This window comes from Leopardus geoffroyi, chromosome E1 (assembly GCF_018350155.1).
Source record: "Leopardus geoffroyi isolate Oge1 chromosome E1, O.geoffroyi_Oge1_pat1.0, whole genome shotgun sequence".
Taxonomy (NCBI): domain Eukaryota; kingdom Metazoa; phylum Chordata; class Mammalia; order Carnivora; family Felidae; genus Leopardus; species Leopardus geoffroyi.
In genome coordinates, this window is record NC_059330.1 from 1,323,972 (window position 1) to 1,348,022 (window position 24,051).

At 48.5% G+C, this 24,051-nt stretch overlaps 1 protein-coding gene across 2 annotated transcripts in view; it reads right to left on the reverse strand.

Moving 5' to 3' along the window:
- Positions 1–24,051, reverse strand: part of RABEP1 (rabaptin, RAB GTPase binding effector protein 1) — a 102,078-nt gene that overhangs the window by 19,521 nt on the left and 58,506 nt on the right. For both annotated transcript variants that reach the window (XM_045490039.1, XM_045490040.1), the window contains 6 exons: positions 18,527–18,730; positions 16,400–16,560; positions 11,849–11,968; positions 6,898–7,033; positions 3,886–4,064; positions 1,903–2,034 (listed from right to left, as the gene is read on the reverse strand). In XM_045490039.1, the coding sequence (XP_045345995.1) occupies positions 1,903–2,034; positions 3,886–4,064; positions 6,898–7,033; positions 11,849–11,968; positions 16,400–16,560; positions 18,527–18,730 (932 nt within the window). The remainder of the gene's footprint in view (positions 1–1,902; positions 2,035–3,885; positions 4,065–6,897; positions 7,034–11,848; positions 11,969–16,399; positions 16,561–18,526; positions 18,731–24,051) is intronic.

The window sequence follows — 24,051 nt, forward strand, 5'->3', positions numbered from 1 at the left end:
ACGGAATATTTGCACACCGAAATAGCGTCGGCCGTTAAATACCGGTTGTGGGCAAACGTTTGCAGCACGATATCCGCTGAAACCTTTATGACGGATTTCAGCGAAAAGCAATTTACACAGAACATCACGTCCAGTTGCAACATGGGCTACGTTTAAAAAGCAAAAATAGAAACACATATATGTTAACTTTGGAAATGAAGAGAAAGAAAGAGGAGGTACACACCAAAACGCCAGTGGGGACTCTCTCTGGGCAGGAGGGTCACCCACCGGCTCTTTTTGTTTCAGAGGACCTGCCTGCACTTTGCAAGTTTTCCGCACCGAACACACGCTACTTTCGTAGTGAGAAAGGGACACTCTAATCCTGAGGCTAAACACAGGAGGTCCCACAAACTCCAATTGTCTTCGGCTAGAAATCGAGGTCCTTCAAAGCAGCACCGACTAACTTTACATCCTCAGGTGAACATGAACCGTCAGGACACAAGGCGGGTGCACTCGGCATTCAAACCGCAAAACGCCAGCCCCGAGAGCCGAAGGTGTTGAAGAGCCAGGAAACAGTGCTGAGCACCACACATACTACAGACCAAAAGGGACACAATCAAAAGACTTTTGAAAAGCCTCATGGTAAACGACAACAAATAAGTCTCCCTTTCCTGTTTTCCTGCTCAAGTAGTTTCTGGGAAGTCTGACGTCCTTCAAACGTTCCTGCACGCGGATGCCACGTGATACTCGGCAGGAGCCGCAAACAGAGCCCTTCTCCTGGGAGGCAGGCTGTTGAAAGGCCCTCGGCAGAATCAGGCCGCTTGGTTCCGTGTGTGCACCCCACAAGGAAGACAGTGACACAGCAGTCACGTCCTGCTTCTCAGCGTCCGTTAGGGTGTTTTCCCTTAAAAAAATGAGCAATCCATAAACACGGAGACAGAAGCCACGAGGACGCAGATGACACACAGCCAACACGAATCCGCACACGATCCAGAAGCACAGTCCCCGTGTCCACGGCACCAGACCCTCTCTGTCACCCTGTGTCACAGACCAGAAAGGAGGGGCGGGGGGCAGCACGAACAAGGGTTGTGGGCATGGACACGGCGTGGCGTCACCCAGCCGTGAAGGCCCTTCCGTGGCCAGCCAGGGGCTTCACTTTTACCCTGGGCGGGAACAAGAGCCTGTCCCCTGCTGACGCGGGAGATGGCCGAGAGGACCCAGCGCCCAGAGAGAGGTGGGAGCCAGGCAGCACCCCAGGAGAGGGAGCCCGCGGCGCACAGGGCGGCACGACGGGACAGCGAGTATGGCCACAACCGCGCGGATGACCAGGCGCTGTGGCACCCGCGCAGGATCTGCCGGGGCACGCAGGGGGCAGCGGGTGGACAGGCCGCGGATTGGCCACCCGCGGAGGTGCCGGCTGAGGGGCAGGGGTGTGTCTGCGCGTGCGAGCACGGCCCCGGGGCCACGGGAACGCCTCTGTCCACCTTGGGGCTGCCCGCTCCACCTGACGCCCCAGCCGGAGACCTCAGATGTGCTAACACGGGGGGACGTGCTGTAGGGAGTTCAGTGTTTGAACACTTCACACGCTCTCTTCTAAACGGAAAGCTCCAAGTATTAGCAACATTTAATATTCACATCAGAAAAGATTTTACAGTTTTATGATGTAAAAGTTTTCTTCTACGGTTTTAATTTTGGAACCACAGGGAAAGAGAATGTCTAATGACTTCGGAGATGGTGACAGAAGCCACCACGCGTCTCCAGGAGCACCACCTAGGGTCTAAAACAGACATAAACACTGCCGTCTGGTCGAATGCCACGCGAGGAGCTGCCTACGTCCTCCCCGTGAAGGACGCACCCGACGCAGGAGAAGCGACACGTGGTCATACCACGTGCGCAGCGACCCTGAGGGCAGACTCACTGTACCTCCTCGTTTGACAGCTGGGCTGCAGATTCCTCCTGTGCTAACGCACACACCACTGGCGCCTTCACCTCCTCCTCGACCTCTGCTTTTTTATGGTCCTTCCTCTTGTTCAATCTCTGTTGTTCATCTTCCTCCTGAAAGTCACAGAAAATGCATACATGCGTTACCCAGGCGGTCCACACCTAACGATTCATACGGTTTTTAGCCACTCAAAACAAACAAAGAGCAAAGCCTTACAAGGAAACTGGACACTGAGGCCTGTTTTGGGATCGCATCTAAGGATATCTGGTCAGAACAAAATGTTGTAATACTAGAGGCACAAAGAAGGAAAGCCCGTCACAAAGACAAACCAGGACACAGGTTCCAAGAAGAGTGTGCACGTGAAAAGAAACACGAAACAAACCGCCCCCTCTTCTTCAAGAGAGAAAACTTACACGAACAATTCTCTGGGTGATGAGAGAGACCGCGAGGGCAGGACGCAGCCATCAGAAACACGTACAAATTTACGTGGAACACACAGGAAGGCTTGAAGCTGATGTGACAGTGCGCTCGACAAACATGAACAGGCTACCTCAGTGCCCCAAACGGCCTCATGGGAGGGACAATCACAACACAGACAAGGACGGATGAGGTTCTGCGGCACAAAAGGACAATCTCATCGGGAGGAGCTAGAACTGGGGCCAGAAGCAGGTCAGCCGGGTCTGGAAGTGGCAGTGACAAGAGCCTGCCGACCGCGTGAGAGCGGCAAGCGAGGGTCCTGGGAAGGCAGGCAGACGGGGCAGTGTCGAACAATCTCCGGGGCCGAGAAGACACAGCTCGGGAAATGAGAGGTGAAGACCGGGGCAGGGAGTTAGAGATCTGCCATCAGCCCCCACCTCATCTGGAGAGTTCTGGTGTGTGTTCTGATACCCATACCGCACGCAGCTTTACATGTAAAACCTTAGCACGACACTGACATATGGAAAACCCTCCGTAAATGTTAGTTAAAGGCCTTAAGTGACCGATTCCGGCATTTAGACGGTCTTAACGGACACCAGGAGGGCATGGTTAGACCTGTACTTTAGAATCTAAATCCTCAGGGTGGCTGTGTCTGCACAAAAGAAGGATGAGTCAGAATTAAAAGAAAAGACATTTTAAGGACGGAACATCTGAAAACCAAAACCCAACCCAAGTCACACAAGGTCACTTGAAAGTGGCTCACGGTGCCTAGAAAGCTTCCACGCAGCTTCCCCGGGGAGGTATTTGCACCCACGCACAACGCACTACGGGGCACCAGCTGCACTGCTACCGGAAATGGAAAAGAAACAAAGACGACGGGACCCGCGTGGAGAGAGCAGGGAGGGGGATGGCGCGGCGCTTAGCGAGGCTGACAGCTGCCTGCGGGAGCAGGTGCCCCGCCACGTGGTGAGGAGAGGAGGCCGTGGAGTGCCTCTGCTACACGCCTGCGCGACACGAGCCAACCCGAAGACGCCCTAAAACACGACAATGCCCGGGAGGCGGCCTCCCAGGCGACGGCTGCGGATGACACGCGGTCGTCCCCGAAGGGAGGTGACCGGCAGACTTTATCGCTTTGCCTTCGCCACAAATTTCTTTGGCAGGAGATGTATCTGTGTACTGCTCGTGTCGGCTCAACAGGTTTTAAAGGTAAGGAGAAAAGAGGGTCTCGGGCGCGCGGCCCGCCGGGCTCTGGCCTTTTCAGGCCGGTCCGCCCCTCCCTCCCCACGCGGTCCCTTCCGGTGCGGCCGCCAGGGCCATGTCACGGAGACGCGGCCCGGACAAACCTAGTCCGGGAGCCCTGGGAGCCCCGGACAGAGCCGCGCACAAGGCTCTTCCCAGAAGTGCGCACCGTTCCGAAGACGGCGGTGGCTACATGGGCTCTGTGCCCCAGACGCGGCCATTTCCAAAGCCGCGGACCCACGCCCCTCCGCCCGCGGGAGCTGCTCCGACTCCGCGGTCGTGGGGTGGGGGACGGGGGTGCCGCTCACCTGGTCTCTCCTCCGCAGCGCCTCCACCCGCCGGAGCTGCTCCGACGTGAGCACGACCTCCATGCGCTGCATGTCCCTCATCAGCAGGCGCTGGGACTCCAGAAACTGGTCGTTGGCTCTCTGCCACGTGTGCTTCAACTGGTTGTGTTCCTGTCGCTCTTGTTCCAGGAGCCGGCACACTGTCGGGGACCCCCAACCAAGACACCGAACTTGAACGGCAGACCATGCCCGCGGCACGGGGCCGCCAGACCGGGTCTGGCCGCTGGCCTGTCCCGCCGGGGTCGGGATGAGGACCCAGGGCTGACCGGCCGTGGGACACAAGGCAGCTGTCCCGCCTCTCCCAGAGCAGACCGTCCCCGAGCCCCCGTAATGGCGGCGTGGACGAGGGGCCCCCGTGCTCAGGAAGCGCTAGAAACCCTGGTTAAATGAATCTTTGAAGGTTCCTTCCCTGCAGGACCTGGAGCTCAGCCTCTCCGGCGTGTGTTCTCTCAGAGAGCTCCCAAGTTCACGTGACCGGACGTCCCTTCCCACACCACTCACCGCACACGCGTGCTCGGGAACGCGCCGTGGGAACGGCTGCTCCGGAAGCCGAAGGCACAGTAACCACTCCCCAGCGTCCTTACACACACGCTGATACACCCGTCACCCAGAGACCCGCCCTGAGCCCGGGCCGGCCCTGACCGCCCAGGATCAGTCACGGGTCCCGTGTAATGGCTGGCCTGCCGGTACTCGGCGCTCGGCCGTCTTGCACCGACGAACGAGCGGGTGGCATCGCCGTCACTCAAGCCACCAACCCGAGAGAACACTCATACCGCTTTCTCGTCTCACCCCAACACAGCCCTCTGTGACTGTGCCAGGTGACGGCCAGCCTCTGCCACCTGCCTCGGACCAGCCCTCACGGCTCAACCGGTACGCTTCCCGGCCTGTCCTCCGGACTGCTGGCAAACTGAACTTTCTGAACCGCACAACTTAAGTTACCACTCGCAGTTTAAAGCCCAACAGAGAGGCCAAGCACGAGGCCCCATACTGTCCAATGCCACTCAGACAGAAGTCCAGGACAGGCAAATCTGTAGGCACAGAGAGCAGACTGGCGGCTGCCGGGAGCTGGGGCGGAGGAGGACACGGCGAGCAACTGGGAACGAGCACGGAATTCCCTTCCGAAGTGGTGAGAATGTCGTGGAATTAGCGGTAACAGCTCACACCACACCTTTGTGAGAACAGACTTTAAAAGAGCCAACACCATGGCATGTGAATTAGGTCTCGATAAAGCTGTCATTTAAGAAAAACATTTGAAAGAAGCTCGTTCCTGCCCACAGGCCAGAATCCGAGTCCCCAGGCAGAAGGCGTCCACGACCCAGGTCACGTCAGCATGTCAGCCTCTCCCATCACATCTTGCCCCGCTGCCCTCACGTCCTAACTTGGCTGGAGCTCCTCCTTCGCCTTGTCACACCCAGGCAAATGGCCTGGGACATCAAGTCCATGTCTGGCCACCTGACAAACACCCACCTCTCTTTACAACTTCTCTTAAGAAGCTCACCAGTGGCACTGCCGCCTCCAAGCCCAGCACCCGTGACCGGCCACAGCGGTAACTCGGTGGCATGGCTACTGTCCCCAAGTCAGGCTGCAGGTTACACGGCCGCTCGACTGTTACCGGCCTTCCTTTCACTGACCTACGATTTTTGGGGTGAGTGTTCCAGAATGGAAATGGTCCCCTTACTCGTTTTAATGAGACTTCTCAGATCCTTTTCCAGATGTGTCAAGGGGATTAAGGGCCGGGCACACCGTTTAAATGGAAATCCCTACTTCTTTTGGACATTTTCAGAGTTTGCATGTCTTTTCGACGGCAGCAGCACATATGAAACATGCTTCCAGAAAGCCAGAGACTCACTCAAGCTTTGGGTCATTTTCATAACATTTTGTGAGATAATTCCGTAGGCCTTTATCATTTCAGCTTTCCACTCCCGGGGGAAAGAACGGACTCATTCACAAACCTAAATTACTGGTGGAAGAGCTGTATTTCCCACGGCACTTGAAACACTAAAAAGTGCCCACTGTGGGACTGTGACCCCACAGTCCTACCCTTGCCCGTTAAAATATGTTACTAGTATCGCCCTCAACGGGGACGAGATTTCAGGGGGTGCATGCATTTAGGTGAGGAAAAAAGCTGGATCTTCATTTTCATAACTCCTAACTGAAAGGTACCATTTCCTTTAATTACAGAGTGTGGGCAAGCAACCACAGTAAGTATGACAATACTCGTGACGGTCACCAGCACAAGCCGCGGATGTGACATCTCTGCACAGCAGCTGCAGATCTTAAAAGATCACTGAGCTCAGTGCTTCAAAATTACAGTACTTTTTATTTACTGCCTTAATAAAAAGCACCCTTGTTCCTGCATCTTAAGTCTGCAGTCATTTGTATTTTGATCACCATTTTACAGTAAGTCGTTTCTTCTGTATTTACTATTTTAGGGACTAAAAACATGATCCTAAGAGGGTGTCACGAGACCGCCAAGAGAAGTTCGTGACACAACAAAGGTTAAGAACCCCAGCAATTAAGACTCGCTAGCAGAATTAAAGACAAAAGTGGATCTTTATTTTAACGGGGAAAAGATAAGCCTTCTCCCCCAGGCCGGGGAAAAGAGAGTCAATTTCCGCAGAACCCCGCCAGCAGCCTCGTGAAATCAAAACCACTCCTCACAAACAGAGATGCTCCTCGGTCCTTGACCTGCCCTCCGGCCCCACTTTCCCTTTGGTAGAACTACCTCCATCAAGTTGGGTCTGGGGGCAAAAGCAGTTTAAGCAGAAATTCCCGGCCCTCCTGTCTCTCTGCCCACACCTCGCGCCTCGTGAAGCTGTTCCATTACAGCCGCGAGTCTTTAGGCCTCACGGCTCCCAGGACAACACTCCAACCGACTGCAAGGCTTACGGTGAATCCCTCATGTGTGGCCTCTCGGATTTGTTCTGGTTTTCTCAGAGACCGAGACTAAAACTACAGAGGATACGTATTTACCTTCGTGCAATTCCTTCCGAAGTTTCTCGGCATCTTCCTGTAGAACAGACTTCTGAGTGTTCAGGACGGCTACGTACATCTCCAGATCAGTCCTGCAGGATTTCTCAGCTTCCAGATAGTGATTCAGCTCCTTAACCTGAAACAGAATGCGATGCTATTAAAGTAAAACCTACGGTAGTTTCTACTTGAGACCTATCGGTGATGTATATGTACGTATGTCTGAACGTGCCTTGAAAATAACTGGAGTTTGTATTTACATAAATTGGAAAAGTTAAACAATTTTTAATTAGAGCACACACACACACACACACACACACACACACACACAGTCTTCTTCGTAACTGTATCCCCAGAGTGACACCATATGGGACACTCCTGTGCCTCGCTTTCCAAAAAGGCAGCTCCAGGGTGTACTCCCAGAGCAACACGTACACGTGCTCGTTTTGCCACACACTCAGTCACACGGAGTTGTTGCGGGTTCTTTTCAAAACAGCAGTTAATTTCTAAAGATAAAAATAGTACTGCACTCTTGTAAATTTGCTTTTCTTTGATTTCTGGTGAGGTGATCCCAAATGCCTTAAACTTATAAAAAGGACACATTTCGAACAGGCACACACATTGGAAGGAAAAAAGAGGAAGTCATAGTGGAAAAAATAGTCGTTCATACTGTAATAAACACAAACTTGGAGGCAAGTGTGGGGTATGTTTTAAAATCACATCTTTTAAAGTTTACTTATTTATTTGGAGAGAGTGAGAGAGAGCACGAGTCAGGGAGGGGCAGAGAGAGGGAGACGGAGACAGAGAATCCCAAGCAGGCTCTGCACCGTCCGCACAGAGCCCAACGTGGGGCTCGAACTCACGAAACCGTGAGATCATGACCTGAGCTGAAATCAAGAGTCAGGATGCTTAACCAACTGGGACGCCCGGGTGCCCCTAAAATCACATCTTTTAAAACGTGTCTTATTCCTGCTTAACAATTAACTGTAATACTCAAATATTACCAAGACAGTCTCATGTGTGAAACAGTTATGACCAAAGTGAAATGCAGTCTTGCCCCAGAGAGTGATCACGGAATCACTTGGACTGTCTTATAAACTTCCCATCCTGAGTTCTGGCTACTCGTGTCAGCTTTTTCCGTGGTTACGTCCAACTTCACTTTCAAGGCCACTTCCAAGCTTCTCTTCTTCCTACTTCTTCAAACTTGAAAATGCTGGCGGTCAAGTTTCCAGTGAACTTGACCACACGTTAGTACTGGTCACAGGCTAAAATGATTGTTGAAGCAGCCACCTGACGCTTCCCTGGATGTGGTCAGACGACCGAAGACATGAAGCAGGTGTGACAAAGCACTGACTGCTGGGAGGCGTGTCCCTGTCACTGGAGAGGGCGGGACTCCACCAGTGATAAGGAGAGTCGGTGTGCAGACACACAGCGGTATACGATCACTAATTCGACCTGCTGCTACTACTTAGCCCAAATGCCTGACTCGATTTGTGATGAATGAATCTCTAACCTCTGAAAGCTACTAAGCAGAACCCTGGGAAAGTGGTGCCACAGTATGTGAATGCCCTTGAGTTCCATTTGCCCTAACACATAACAAAGCCAAAAAACACACGGCCACCCACAAAAATCTAGGAGAGAGCTGGAGGGTGGGGTCAGGAAAGCTACCTCTAGGGACACCTATGGTACCAGCATCGGCGTGTGACAGAGGGAAGGGAAGCGATGCCGACCCCAAGGACCCCGTATTTGTCAACTGGGGCTCCAACCGGACAATGGCAGCTGAAACTGCAAGAGTTTCTCGCACGTTCCAGTGTGTAAACATGACCAATTTGTGTGGCGGACTCACAACATGCTGAGGGTGGGACACAACTCCCCTGTCACGTTCACACCCGGGTCGCTTCCCGTGTCCGGGCAAGTGTCTCCACCCTGCCTTCCTCCAAACTGTCCTGGGTACACTTCTGATCCCCCACTTCTCCGCGTGAATTCTGGGAGTTCTTACCGTGTTGCTTATTAAACCCTATTGGAATCTGGATGGAATTCTGAGTTTATAGATGAATTTGGGGATATACTACCTGCCTTATAATACATTATCTTTTCATTCCGGAACACACGTATTCAGTCAGACCTTCATTATAACGTATTCCGTAAAGATCTTACCCGTTTTTGTTTAGATATATTCTCGGGTAACACACAGTTAGGCTTTTTTGGCGTTTTTGTTTTGTTTTGCTTTTGCTACCGTGAATGGGATCTTCCCCCCGTTGGACAGATTACTGGAGTACACGAACACGATCACGTCTGTCTGTTGCTCTTGTTGGGACAACGTTCTTGAACTGTGGTCAGGTCTGACAATGTGTTTGTACGTCGTCCTGGTTTTCTACAGAAACCACCAAATCAATTTTGTTGTTTTCATTCGGTTCTTAAGCCCATCTCTCCGTCTCGTCTTGCTGTGTCATCCAGGGCCACAAAAACAATCCGCACAGAATCACGGACTACGGGTCTGCTCACGTGGTTCCTGTCATGAATGGTAAGGCTGCTGAACACTCCTCATTAATGATAATGTTTGCTGATGGTTTGATAAACAGTTATCAAGTCACTGGATGTTTAAATTTATCAGATGCCTTTCTGAAGCCAAGAAGAACACACTGCCCTTCTCCTACAACCTTCTCATGTGGTGCGTAACAATAGTGGGTTTTCTGGTGATACACCCTCCCTAAATTCCTGGGAATATATCCTATTTGGTTAAGATGTTTTTCTTTTTTTTTTTTTTTTACACTGTTGAGAATTTTTGTTTCTACGTTAAGTGAGATAGATCTAGAATGCCTTTCCTTCCTACCACTTTTCTGTGTGCTTGTAATGAAATCATGAAGGTCTCACAAAATCAGCAGGAGAGCTTTCCTCCTGTTCCCTAACACACTTTGTAAAATATAAAGATCATGTCTTTCCAGGTTTGGAAAAACTTGCCTGCAAAACCCAAACGTCTTTCAGAGAGGAAACAGGAGAAAGGAAGATTTGACCCTAAATCTGACTATAAATTCACTTTCTTTAACAGTTATTACTTTCGGGGCTCCTGGGTGGCTCAGTTGGTTAACCGTCTGACTCTTGGTTTCAGCTCTGGTCATGATCTCACAGTTCGTTGAGTTCGGGCCACACGCCAGGCTCTGTGCTGCCAGCACAGACCCTGCATGGGATTCTCCCTCCCTCCCTCCCTCCTCCCTCCCTCTGCCTCTCCCCCACTCTCTTGCTCTCAAAATAAACTTAAAAAAAAAAAAAAAAGTTTTCATTTAACCAAATTTCCTTCATTTCCTATTTGTTGGTATGACACTGTTCTGAGTATGTTTTGTTTTCAAGTCTCTACTGATTTGTGGTTATGTCCCCGTTCTGATTTCTAATGGTTTTTTTTCTTGATGAGTCCTATTGGAGGTCTGTCTGTCTTACCACCTTTCCCATTTTTCCCATTATACTGACATTCTCAAGTTCTCTTCTGCTTTTCTGTTTCACTCATTTCTGCTCTTACGAATATTATAGATTTCCTAGTGTTCACATTGTACTATTGTTTGTTTTTTAGCTTCTTGAGTAAGATATTCAAATCACTCTAAATATCTTAGAATTCCTTTTTCCGTGATTTTTTTCCATTTCCAGAGATTTTATCTTAGCTGCCGTTTTACTGTAAATAATTTAATTACAGAGATTTGAGTCTGCATAACAATCCTTCAAAACGTGTTGACGCTTCCTTTGTGTCATTATGAGAAATATCATGCACCTGAAACTAACAATACTTTGTCTCACACACTGTCCTAAGTGTTCTACAGAATCCTATCAATAGCCTTACAAGGCACGCAGTAGAGGTATCTCCATTTTATAGTTGAGAAAACCAAACAGTAACTTAATTTCCCAAAGGTTCCCCCTGCTAATAAATGCTGAGCTCCTAACTCCTACACTCTACGACTACAGGAGACACAGTCCCCCTTTCCTGGCTACAGAATTCTGTGTGTCTGTTACATCTAAATTATTAATCTGGTTATTCAAAGCCCCCATATCCCTACTAATATTTTTTTCTGCCCACCTGATCACTTGCTATAAATCAGTTCCAAGCTCCTACTATAACTGTGAAAGTTAGCTTCCCCTTAATTGTCCCTTGTAGTTCACGTATTTCAAGGTGTGTAAGAAACATTCAATCACGACTGTCCTATCCTACTGATGGATTATTAGATGGGGTCTCTCTATTCTTTTTTCTATTACATCCTAAATGTTTCATGTCACAGCTGCTATATCAACTTTCCTTTGGTTAGAATTTGTATGACCTATCTTTAAATATCCCATTATTTTCAGTCTTATAATTTTATTTTAGGTGCATCTATTATAATCAATATAAATTTACGTTTTTAAAAATCCCATCTCTTTCAGTAGGTGATTATCAGTTCACATTTATTAGGGTCACGGACACATTCCTCTTTCCACACTCCTATGCTGTGCTTTTGTTTACTGCCTTTTTTAAATTATTTTCTTTCCTTCCTACTTTCAATTAATTGTTAAAATGATCGACATTCCCTCTGCTGTGTCTTCATGGCCAGCAAACCCAGCCACGCTCTAACCACATCATCTCTCAGACATCAATTCTGGGGCCAGCTTCAGGGAATGAAGTCAGCTTGGACCCCTTCATTTTCCTCAACAAGAAAACGGATGAGATCGGGTCTCATTCTGACAAGAAAATGAACACTAACTTTGTACCAAAGCAAAACAAAACGGAGCACCACTATGGTGATTATTTAAACTATCCATACAGACAAAATCATCTCCAAGCTTTTTCTTTTCTTTTTTTTTTTTGTATTTTAAAGAAACCAAGATTCTTCGGATTCACAGTCTGAATGCCAGGGTCTGCCCCCCCATGACTAGCTGTGCTCATGGCGTCAGGTCAGGGCACTGGGTGCAAGAACGGGCTACAACATCTCACAACCTTTGAGGCCTCCAGCTCTTTAACCTTGTCTTCAGCCTCCGTCAGCTTCTCTTTCAGAGCCGCAATCTCCTTCTCCATGGGCATCACAACGGATCGAAGTTTGTCAGCATCCTCTTGGGCCTACGGTGAAAAAGAATTAAATGCTCCAACTTACTGGCTCGTTGCTTTTCTGAGAACCTCTGGCTCACACATCGTTAGGCTGAACACAAGTAAGCCCACCAGGCGCCGTACGTGCTCGTCGAACCGAAGCACGTGTGCTTTCCGGTGCCGTAGGACCGTGAAGGCCAAGCCATCATCCCAATTTTCCCAGTGTTCCACTTAGAAATGGGAGTAGGTAGGAAAACGGATTCCCTATGACACTCCTGACTTTTTAAATCAATTCATTAAATTCGAAAATACCCTATATATAAAAGGAAATACACATAACACTTTAATTTTTACAACTCTAGTCACTAAATTCAGGACATCATACTTTCTTTGGAAATGGTTGGATGAAAGTACGGATTAGTTCATAAACATAAAAAACAGCACATACTTTCTAAAATGTTACAAAATTATGTTGCTATTAAAAAGCTTTCACCTTAGTTATTTCATTTAAAAAAACATATTTTTGGTGGGGGCGCCTGGGTGGCTCAGTCGGTTGAGCGTCCTACTTCAGCTCAGGTCACAATCTCGCGGTCCGTGAGTTCGAGCCCCGCGTCGGGCTCTGGGCTGACGGCTCAGAGCCTGGAGCCTGCTTCCGATTCTGTGTCTCCCTCTCTCTCTGCCCCTCCCCCGTTCATGCTCTCTCTCTGTCTCAAAAATAAACGTTTAAAAAAATTTTTTTTAATAAATAAACATTTTTTTTTAACATTTATTCATTTTTTGAGAGACAGAGCATGAGTGGGGGAGGGGCAGAGAGAGAGGGAGACACAGAATCGGAAGCAGGCTCCAGGCTCCGAGCTGTCAGCACAGAGCCCGACACAGGGCTCGAACTCACCGGCTGTGAGATCATGACCTGAGCCGAAGTAGGATGTTTAACCTACTGAGCCACACAGGCGCCCCCATCTTAGTTATTTTAAAAGAGTAGTTTAAATATTATTCTACGTTTGATACCTAAATGAAACAAACCCAAAGAAGGACTATCATATTGTTTTCTGTCCTTCATTCTCAAAAACATGGATTAAAAAAAAATAACATCCGTAAATTAGTAAACTGGTGAGAAACTTTTATTATACATATATTGTATACATCACATATGTGTATATTGTGTGTGTATGCGTGCATATGCATGTAGGTGTTGTGTGTATACACGTGTGTATAGGTACGTGTGTGCGTGCACACGTATGTGTGCATACATGTGTGTGGTGTGTGCATATGCGTGTGCGTGTATATACAGGTGTATATGTGTGTATGTACGTGTACACCTGTGTGTATATATACACAAAGGCAGATTAAAAAAGTTAGCTTTTTCCCTTCTAGTGAACATGAAATTTAACCTTATTCCCTAAACTTAAAGAGCTCAAATTGATCCTCAATTGTTCATGATAGGGAAAACATCATTTATGCCCAAATATGAGTGGGGCTTTTCCCCAAGACACATCTCTCTCAGAAAAGAGGGATTCACTTTGTTTTCCAGTCCTTAAAAAGTCATTGAATCATTTATTTTATTTTTAACTAAGTACTGTTTGGAAAAGGCATGTGAGCTTAAATTATCTCCTGTCTAGGTTAACAGATCTGCTGTGCTGATAAAAAACAGCAGGGGGAAAAGAAGGAGGGAAGAAGCAGAGAATTTAACATAGACTGAATTATTTAATGACGCAACGATGACCCCACAACTAAGTGTTGCATACCATTATAAACAAAACTTATAAAAATGATTTTTTTTTTAAATGACAGGTCATTAAAAACACGGAAACTCTGGGTCGCCTGGGAGGCTCAGTCGGTTGAACACCTGACTCTTGATTTCGGCTCAGGTCATGATCTCACGGTCATGGAATTGAGCCCTGCCTCGGGCTCCACACGGGCACGGACGGAGCCTGCTTAAGATTCTCTCTCTCCCCGTCTGCCCCTCCCCCACACGCACCTGCACACGCGCTCTCTCAAAAAAGAAAAATACAAAAACAAAAAACAAAAAAAAACAAAAAGCAAGGAAAATTTATTAAGGAGTGCATCTGTCCTGATGAGCACCGGGTGACATATGGAGGTGATGACTCGCCATACCAGACACCTGCAACTGATACAACACATAGGCCAACTGTACCGGAAGCAAAATAAAAACAAGCAGAACAACAACAAAAAAGTGTCATCCGCATATAAAGATTTCATGGATTAAAAGTTGACCCTATGACTTATTCCTCTCCTATTGCTTTCCTGCCAAGGCCATACCTTCGGTGTCCTATTGAACAGACGCTGTAACAGCCAGCATCCTCGTGTGTTTCATCTTCCAGGGAAACAGTTCTATAGCAATTACGGTATTTACATTTTCATTTTTGATAAACAATGAGATAGGGAACTTACTTGCCTTCTATGAATTTCCTTAGGATTGTTTTTATGCCTGGGTGTTGCATTTTATTAGTCACCTCATCAGATTTATTCTTTAAAACAACAACAAGGAAAATTTGGGCCAAGAGGACCCTAAAGAGACACGTGGCATCATGCAATGTGGTGCCTGCGTGAGATCTTAAAAATAGTGAGCCAGGGCATCAGGTAAAAACTAATGAAATCTGAATACAATGAATGGACGTTAGCTCATCATACTCAATCCTGGTTTACTAGTTGTGACGACGTACCACACCAACGTAAGATACTAGTAACTGGGAAAACTAGACGTGGACCACATGGGAACTCTGTACTATCTACGCAATCTGACTCTGTAAATCAAAAACTGTTCTAACAAATAAACTTTGGTTTACTTTTTTTTTTTAATGTTTACTTATTTTGAGAGAGAACACGCACATACATGCCCAAGCAGAAGAGGGGCAGAGAAGGAGAGAGAGAATCCCAAGCAGGCTCCACGCTGTCAGCACAGAGCCCGACAAGGGGCTCAATCCCATGAACCGTGAGATCGTGACCTGAGCCAAAACCAAGAGTCGGACACTAAACAGACTGAGCCACCCAGGTGCGCCAAGTTTATTTTAAAAATAAAAATAAATTTTATTTTATTTATTTTTTTTTTTTTCAACGTTTATTTATTTTTGGGACAGAGAGAGACAGAGCATGAACGGGGAGGGGCAGAGAGAGAGGGAGACACAGAATCGGAAACAGGCTCCAGGCTCTGAGCCATCAGCCCAGAGCCCGACGCGGGGCTCAAACTCACGGACCGCGAGATTGTGACCTGGCTGAAGTCGGACGCTTAACCGACTGCGCCACCCAGGCGCTCCTAAAAATAAATTTTAAAAGCAACAGGAAGTGGCACGTTGTGAAAAATCATGAACAACTGGAAACAAGGATCTCCTGTTACGGCCTGGACCAGAATCCCCAACGACAGCATCGAACAGGAACTATCTCCAACAACCTGAGGGAGGGGACTGTGGACAACTCTGTTAGATGGCTAAGTGACTCTAGTGGTGAGGAAGATGTCGGATCCTCGTGAAGATGCTGAATTACAGTCTTCTCCTGGAATAAAATGGAGTGGAAGAAACGGTTCTTCGTGTTTAAAGCTTCTTTTTTGGGTATTGGGTTCTCAGATGATTTTTAGGTTATTATGAAAACTAAATCACCTTCTAAATACACAAAAATAGTCCTCTGTGGACCGAGGGTTGGGAACCAAAGATGATGATTAATACGAAAGAAAGATAAAGTCAAAATCTAGTTATAACTTTACATATAATGTGTGATTTAAAATAGAAGTATGTACACACATCAGTAGGCTACAAGTTTATATAATTAAACTGGCCAAAGAGCTTTCACTATTTTCTTCATGAAACAACACTCCACCTTCTCCACCGCCCTATGTTCATGCATCTTGCTATGTTCCAGCATAATATGGGGTACATTTGTCTCACGGGAACCCAGGGATACTGAGAGAGACGGAAAATCAACATCTGTCCTGAAGGTCCGGCTTAGACACACTCACCCGGCGGCCACACTCCTTCGATAAGTATTTATGAGCCCCTGTGTGCTAAACCCTACCGTGCGCACGCGGGACACGCAAGCAAACGAGGGTCCCGGCTCACGGAGCTCACGTTCTAGCAAGGAAGGGAAGGCATGATCAACAGGTGAACTCTGTGTGTGCCGTAGGAAAGGACAAAGCACCGCAGGATATGGCGATGGGCGGAGCGGTGGCAGGTGCAGGGGGGAGGAGGGCAGGCTGTCGTGCTGAGTGGGGTGGTCAGGACAGGCCTCCTGCAGTGGAGACATTTGTTTCGGGATGTGAAGAAGGGGCAGGGAGGTCAGCCACGCACACGTCTGGGGTCAGGGAGTCAGGCTATCCAGCGCGACATTTACGTGTGTGTCCAAACAATCGCCCAGACAGAAACCAGGAAAGTCCGCCTGTGGCCACAGTAATGCGGGTGGAGGCATCCTGCATTCGAATTCGAATGTTCCTACGGGTGAATACGTTCCTCGTACCTTTTTCATTTCGTTTTCTAGATTCTCCTCCTCCTGACCTTCCGACAGCCTTCTCCTTAAATCCGCTATCTCCCTCTCGGCGGACTCCCGGTACTGTGCCCACTGGCTTCGCTCCTGCTCCAGCCGGAGGTGAAACTGGTGCTCGTAGTCGCGGACCGTCTCTACAAAATATCACCAAAGATCGCAGGTCTGAGCGCTCTGAGGAAGAATGTTCTGGCACACTGAAATTTTAAAAGGAGTTTTACATAAAGAGCGTATGACTGGATTCTGGAAATCGTCGAATTCACTTTAAAAACAAAACAAAACCGGGGCACCTGGGTGGCTCAGTCAGTTAAGCGTCTGACTTCGGCTCAGGTCATGATCTCGGGGTCCGTGAGTTCAAGCCCTACGTCAGGCTCTGTGCTGACAGCTCAGAGCCTGGAGCCTGTTTCAGATTCTGTGTCTCCCTCTCTCTATGACCCTCCCCCGTTCATGCCCTGTCTCTGTCTCAAAAATAAATAAACATTAAAAAAAAAAAATTAAAAAAAATAGAAACAAAACAAAACCAACTCAAACTCAAGCAAGATTTCTGGTTCTTATTACGTGCACAAGTGTCGTCAGGGCTGTGACTCATGCCTGCTCTTTACGACGGGCCTGTGCCGTTCGTTCCCTCGTGGACGAAGAAAGCTTAGGGAAGGCCAAACACTCTGGCCGGTGAACATTCCACAACCAGAGCAGCAGGGCTGGCTCGGACCCAGGGGCCGACCTCAGCCAGACCGCTGCTCCCACACACGACGCTACAGCTCCTGAGACAAATGGGACTGTCACCCCCACCCAACTACTTGAATGTGAGAGACAAGGGATGCGCTTCTGGAATATTTTGCTGTAACTCAGATTCTAAATTGAGACAGATTCTAGAAGGTCTTTGTTAAATGGCCTTATCTTTAATATAATCTTAACACATCATGGGATAAACACGCGTGTCTGTTAACTTCCACTGCTCCTTCGTCCTTTTTTTTGTATACGTTTCTTAATGTTTATTTTTTAAGAGAGAGAGAGACAGAGCGTGAGCAGGGGAGGTGCTGAGAGAGAGGGAGACAAAATCCGAAGTAGGCTCCAGGCTCCGAGCTGTCAGCACAGAGCCCGACGCGGGGCTCAAACTCACAGACTGCAAGTCGGACGCTTAACGGACTGACCCACCAGGCGCCCCGCTCTTTCTTCCTTAGCAACAGAACCCCAATTTTGTTTAGGAAGTCGGTGGTGCACTTTACAAACAAGATTTTCCAGTTGCCTTTGTAGCAAATGTGAGGGAGCTGAAGGAGGAGCAGCTCATGTTCAGCCAGGAGGAGGACGGAGCTGAAAACCATACGCTACGGATGGAGGGGGACCGGAGGAGCCCAGGACACCGGTGACCCCGTGGGGTCCCCACCCCTAGGCTGCTGCTTCCGTGCAAGAACTGGCCTCCTATTTGGGGGCCAGTCCCTGGGTGACAGCCACCACGCTGGCCATCAGGGAGCACGGAGGGAAACAGGACCCGAGCGCAGACAAGAGGAGAGGGTCGTCCCTAGTCCACACCTACGACAGTAACTGGACCGACTTCAGGAACCCGAAGATTCAGGGGCAACTTGCTTCGGGTCACTGTCACCTGAGAAACGCAGGCTATGACCGAGCACTAGTGTGGGCAGCAGACGGACAGGAGACAGCTACTCTTCCTTTGGTCCGAGGGTCACGACCCACGAAGCCTCCAGAGCCCGTGCCACTCGGCCACAGAGACCACAGCGAAGAGGCCCAGCAAAACCCAGGCTCCCCCTGAAGACATGGAACTGGCCGCACGGAGCGGGTGGGCGCGAATCCGCTGGGACCAGCGAGTGGAAGCAGGGCCCGGAGGCCTCCCGTGGGAGGTTCTCCAGCTCTGCGTACTGCCCGCACCCACACAGCTTCATCCCGCGTCAGGAGGAGCCGGCTCCTCCAGAACACCCAGAGGACAGACCCATTCACAGCACCACTGGCGCCCGCGGGAACACGTGAGGCCACAAACACCACTCAGGATCCGGTCTGAGACGCTCCGAAAACGGTCCGTCACCAGCATCGTCACCAGCATCGGTGTCGCCGGGAAACGACAAAGCAGACGGAGGGCTCCCTCCTTACCTTTCATGACGGCCTGGAGCGAAGCCACCTCCTCCCTCCACTGTCTTTTCACCTCGTCGATGGCCTCCTGCTTGGTGTTCTCCGAGACCGTGGCGATGGCCTTGATGTTCTCCACCTCCGCCTGGGCTTCCCACAGCTGCGTCCGAAGCTGCCCCAGGTCATCCTGCGCGGCCTGAAGCACCGCATTCTGCCTCTTCAGGTCCTCTGCGGGGAGGGGAGAGGGGGGGAGAGGAGAGGAGAGGAGGGGAGGGGAGGGGAGGGGAGGCCTCCGGTTAGGGAAGGGGCTGCACTCGCACTGGGCAGGCTGACAGCCCAAGGAACAAATACAGCGTCCCCTTTATAATGCTAACAGTCTAACGAAGGAGTTAAACATTAAATTCAATGTTAGTTAACTTAGAAAACCAATTATTTTAATAAAGATAAGACTCAGGGTGTGCAGGGCATCACAAATCCATTCCTTACTCATTATCCAACCAGCCAGTGATGAAGGCCATAGTTTTAAAGCTAAATTTAGACTCTTTCACTCACTGGCTAATCAACTTACTTAACCTCTCTGGCCTCAGTTTCCACATCTACAAGACGGGGATAAAAACACCCATCTTAGAAGGTTGTCTTAGTGATCAACAATTTACTGAAAATGCTTGGGAGTACAATACTTGCACAAGGTGAACATATGAGAAACGGTTAACACGGGAGAAAAGAAAGCCGGACCACACCGCAAGCTACGAGATCAAGATCAAGGATTTTTAAAAGTCAGGATTAATTTTCTCCTCATCCCTTTGCCACCTCCTCAATATCGAGCTGACATGGTGAGCCAACTACAGACGTAAGCCTATGTAAGCCCGGGGTTTGGCCGAATGGCCCTTCAGACGAGGCGACCACCCCACCCCCGCCAGTGTTCAGGGCCGTGTCTGCTCCCTACACACTTACCAACAGTCACTATCTTCCACGGTCCCTAATGTTGCCAACACCGTGGGGACGAAAACGGTGACAGCTGTCATCTGTATTTCTCTACCAGTAGTGAGGCTGAGTATCTTTATTACGTTGATTAATGTCTGTGTTTCTTCCCTGGTGATACCCTTTCCCTGTGCTCATGAACAGTCTTTCTTCTGATCGGGAAGGGTATTCTACATACAGTGAGTATCAGTCCTTTTCCTCCAAAGCTTTCCCAGCCTTGCTGCTCTTGGTCTCTTAACTTTTCCATATCTTTTGCCATATAGAAGTTAGGAGACATTTATGCAGAAGAACCCTTCACCTTTATGCAAAGTCGTCAATTTCCTTTAGAGAACACGGTAACTGAGCTGAAAGCCAGCGAAACAATCTGACTTAGGCTCTAACTCGATTACCAGCGGCCATGGGATCTAAGGAATCACACAGCCCTCAAGCCAGATCAGCAGCAACGCTTCTCTGCCTGTCTAAGTGCTTAAAAAATCAGATAGATAAAACTAAGGCACTTTCACTATCAAACACACACAGGAATTAACAGCTTGGTAGTCCAAGTAACGGGGGAAACACCAGACACGTTGATCGTAACTGAAGCCGTTTAAGAAACCTTTATTCGCTCAGCCTCAGTTTTCCGCTGCTTGTCACTATTAAACTATCCCGAAACACCAGCCACAGAAAACTTACAAGAACATTAATTACAGAAAGTAATTATCTGAAGTATCCAGAAGGAAAGCCAGACCCCTGGGACACAGTGGTAGGTGTGTGGGAATGATCTAGAGACAAAACACACGAAGCCACAACAGGGGCGTTCTGGATAGAAAAACGTTTTCGTCAAATGTGAAATAAAAGAACAACTATGATCTCGGAATACTCCGTTCGTTTCTGAGAACCACAATTCCGTCAAGGCTCAAGTCCGCGTGCTCTCCCCTCCTCCGCTGATTCTCCCTGATAATGTTTTGTTTCTTGGAAATCACCCAGAGCTGCATACACTGTTGTGTGATCCCTACGAACACAAAAACTGCAAATACCAAACCTAAAGACTAATCTGTGGCATGTTTCCACAGAGTTAAAAGCAGCACAGAGAGCCTGAAGGAAGATTCGGCCAAATGTTGCTCCCGACTGACTTTACGTATTTACCTAAGTCTATATTATATGCTATGTATTACGTACACACACACACACACACACAAAATCTTTAAGTGAGAAAAGAAACAGAAGTTAAAAGTTAGAAAAACCTACACTTTCTGTACCAAAACATTTCAAATCTATCTGCCAGTGGCACAAGTTATTACTAAAGAATAGTCACTGGGGTGCCTGGGTGGCTCAGTCGATTAAGCATCCGACTTGGGCTCAGGTCACAGTCCCGTGGTCCGTGAGTTCAAGCCCCGCATCAGGCTCTGTGCCAACAGCTCAGAGCCCGGACCCCACTTCTGATTCTGTGTCTCCCTCTCTCTCTCTGCCCCTCCCCTGCTCATGCTCCCTCTCTCATAAATAAATAAACATTAAAATTTTTAAAAATAATAATAAAGAACAGTTATTACCCATTCTGGCTTCGTAGATGTAATTATAAAGATTTCCAAACACACTCGGAAGGTGAGAATACAGTACAATCTTTCACACGCCTATCACCAAGATTCATCAATTACCAAGACTTTGCCACATTTATTTCAACTACCCTTTTTCTTTGAAGTATTTTAAAAACGAGTCCCAGAAACAATATTACATCACCTAACACACTACATGCCTCTCTAAAAACAAGAATATTTTCTTACACAAACACGGTGTCACTGTCACACCTAACAAAGTTAACAATTGTTTGATATAATCTAATACCTCGTCTGTAGTGAAACTACTCCAGTTGCCACAAAAATGTCTTTTTGAAGTCTGTATGAATTAGGATCCAAACAAGACACTTCATTTGGATATAATGACACTTTATAGAACATTTCAAACATAGAGACAAATATAGAGAATTACATAATGGACACCTATCACTTAGCTTCATCTTTTTTTTTTCTAGACTTTATTTTTAAGTAAGATCTGTACCCAACATGGGACTTGAACTCACAACCCTGAGAACAAGAGCCTCATGCTCCATGGCCTGAGCTGGCCAGGCGTCCAGGCTTCATCAATTGTTAATATTACTGCTACGTGTGTTTCAACCTCTTTTCAACTTCAAGAAGTAAAACATTACAGGGGCGCCTGGGGGGCTCAGTCGGTTGAGCGTCCGGCTTTGGCTCAGGTCATGATCTCACAGTCTGTGAGTTCGAGCCCCGCGTCCGGCTCTGTGCTGACAGCTCGGAGCCTGGAGCCTACTTCGGATTCTGTGTCTCCCTCTCTGTCTGCCCCTCCCCTGCTCATGCTCTGTTCCTGTCTCAAAAAAATAAAAAATAAAAAGAAGTAAAACATTACAAACACCCTACTTCCCTCAGAAGTAACAACTATCAGGCATTTGGAGGAATCATTACCATGCATATTTTGCACCCTTGCTCTGCTACAGGTTTTCAAACCCCAGAGCTCTCATAGAGTCGTATTCCTCTTTAATTACCTCGATCTCTTAACATTGTTTCGTTCTTGAGATTGTTCACACACGTGACTGCTTCGATCATTCGCTGCCATATGGCAGTATGGCGTATCAGCTATTACGGCCGTGGACACTCAGGTGTGGGGTAGGCACCTACCTGTTCTACTCGCATGTTCCCATCGTTCTATGCCCACTGTTCTGGGCTCTTCCCAAGTTTATAATGCTATGTCATATATCAAATTGCCATACATTGAGAACTTCTATAAAAATTATGGAACTTCTATAAAAATGCCCTATTCTCATGCCAATACCATGCTGTCTAAACACAGCAGTATTCATACTATTTCATCTACTCTCGTACACACTGTAAAGTTTCCCATAATAAACAGCTTAATAAAAACACTGTAGGTGGTGCCTCGGTGGCTCAATTCGTTAAGTGTCCCACTTCTGCTCAGGTCATGATCTCACAGTTTGTGGGTTCGAACCCTGTGTCGGGCTCTCTGCTGTCAGTGCAGAGCCCACATCAGATCCTCTGTGCCTCCCACACTCATGCACATATTCTCTCTTGAAACATTTAAAAAAAATTTTTAATTAAAAAAAATAACCACTGTAAGGGAGGCTAGGTGGCTCAGTTGGTTAAGTGTTCAACTTGAGCTCAGGTCACGATTTCGTGGTCTGTGGGTTCCAGCCCCACATCGGGCTCTGGGCTGACAGCTCAGGGCCTGGAGCCTGCTTCGGATTCCGTGTCCCCCTCTCTGCCCCTCCCCCTGCTCGTGCTCTATCTCGAAAATAAACAAACGTTAAACAAAAAAAAAGAATGTTGGGGCGCCTGGGTGGCGCAGTCGGTTAAGCGTCCGACTTCAGCCAGGTCACGATCTCGCGGTCCGTGAGTTCGAGCCCCGCGTCAGGCTCTGGGCTGATGGCTCAGAGCCTGGAGCCTGTTTCCGATTCTGTGTCTCCCTCTCTCGCTGCCCCTCCCCCGTTCATGCTCTGTCTCTCTCTGTCCCAAAAATGAATAAAAACGTTGAAAAGAAAAAAAAAAAAAAAAGAATGTTAAAAAACCCCACTGTAGTAGTTTTGAATGAAGTGGGGACACTTCCCCTACCAGACGTAAGTTATTAACACAAGCCTCACGCACCCGCCGCCCAGCTCCAACACTCATAAACCCGCGGGCAATCTCGTCCCTCCATCCACTTCCATTACACAACACACTGTCTTGAGACAAGTCTCAGACATTTTTTTAAACTAAGAAACTTTATTTTTTAGAGCAAGTTAGGTTCCCAGCAAACCTGAGCAGGAAGTGGAATTCCCAGTCCCCCCTCCGCACGCGAGCTCCCCTCACTGCAGCAGGGCGCCCGACTTGTAACCGCAGAGCCCACGGGGACACGCTGTTATCAAAGCCCGCGGCCTCCATTAGGACGCTGTATCCGGCCCTGTGGGCGCACACGACGGTTCCGCCGCCTCGACACCCCCTCTGCCTGTCCGTTCCTCCTTCCCTCCTGACCCTCGCAGCCACCACTGCGTCCACTCTTTGCCTCGTCCGGGATGTCACACGGAACCATACACCCATCGTCTTTTCGGGGTAGCCGAATAACATTCCACCGCCTGGGCGTACCAGTTTACCTGCTCGGCTCCCAAGTTCTGGCAATTATTAATCAGGTTGCTGCACACGTCGACGTGCAGGTTCTCGCGTGAACCCGGGTTTTAATTCGGGGAGGTACCGAGGAGAAAAACCGGTGAACCCCGTTAGCTAAAAGTATGTTCGGTTCCGTAAAAAACTGCCAAAGTACCTTCCGAAGCGACTGCACCATTTTGTATGCCCTCCAGCAATGAGTGAGAGTTCCAACTGCCCTACATCAGCAGCAGCATTTGGTGGGGTGTCTCAGATGTCAGCCACCGTAACACACGCGCAGTGACAGCTCACTGCTTTACTATGTTCACAAACTCACACAACCATCACCACAACCAATTTCGGAACATTCTGATCCTCCCAGAAAGAAAGCCAGGGCTCTTGACCACCCCCTCCCCCCGACTCCCTGGGGCCACCAGTATCAGG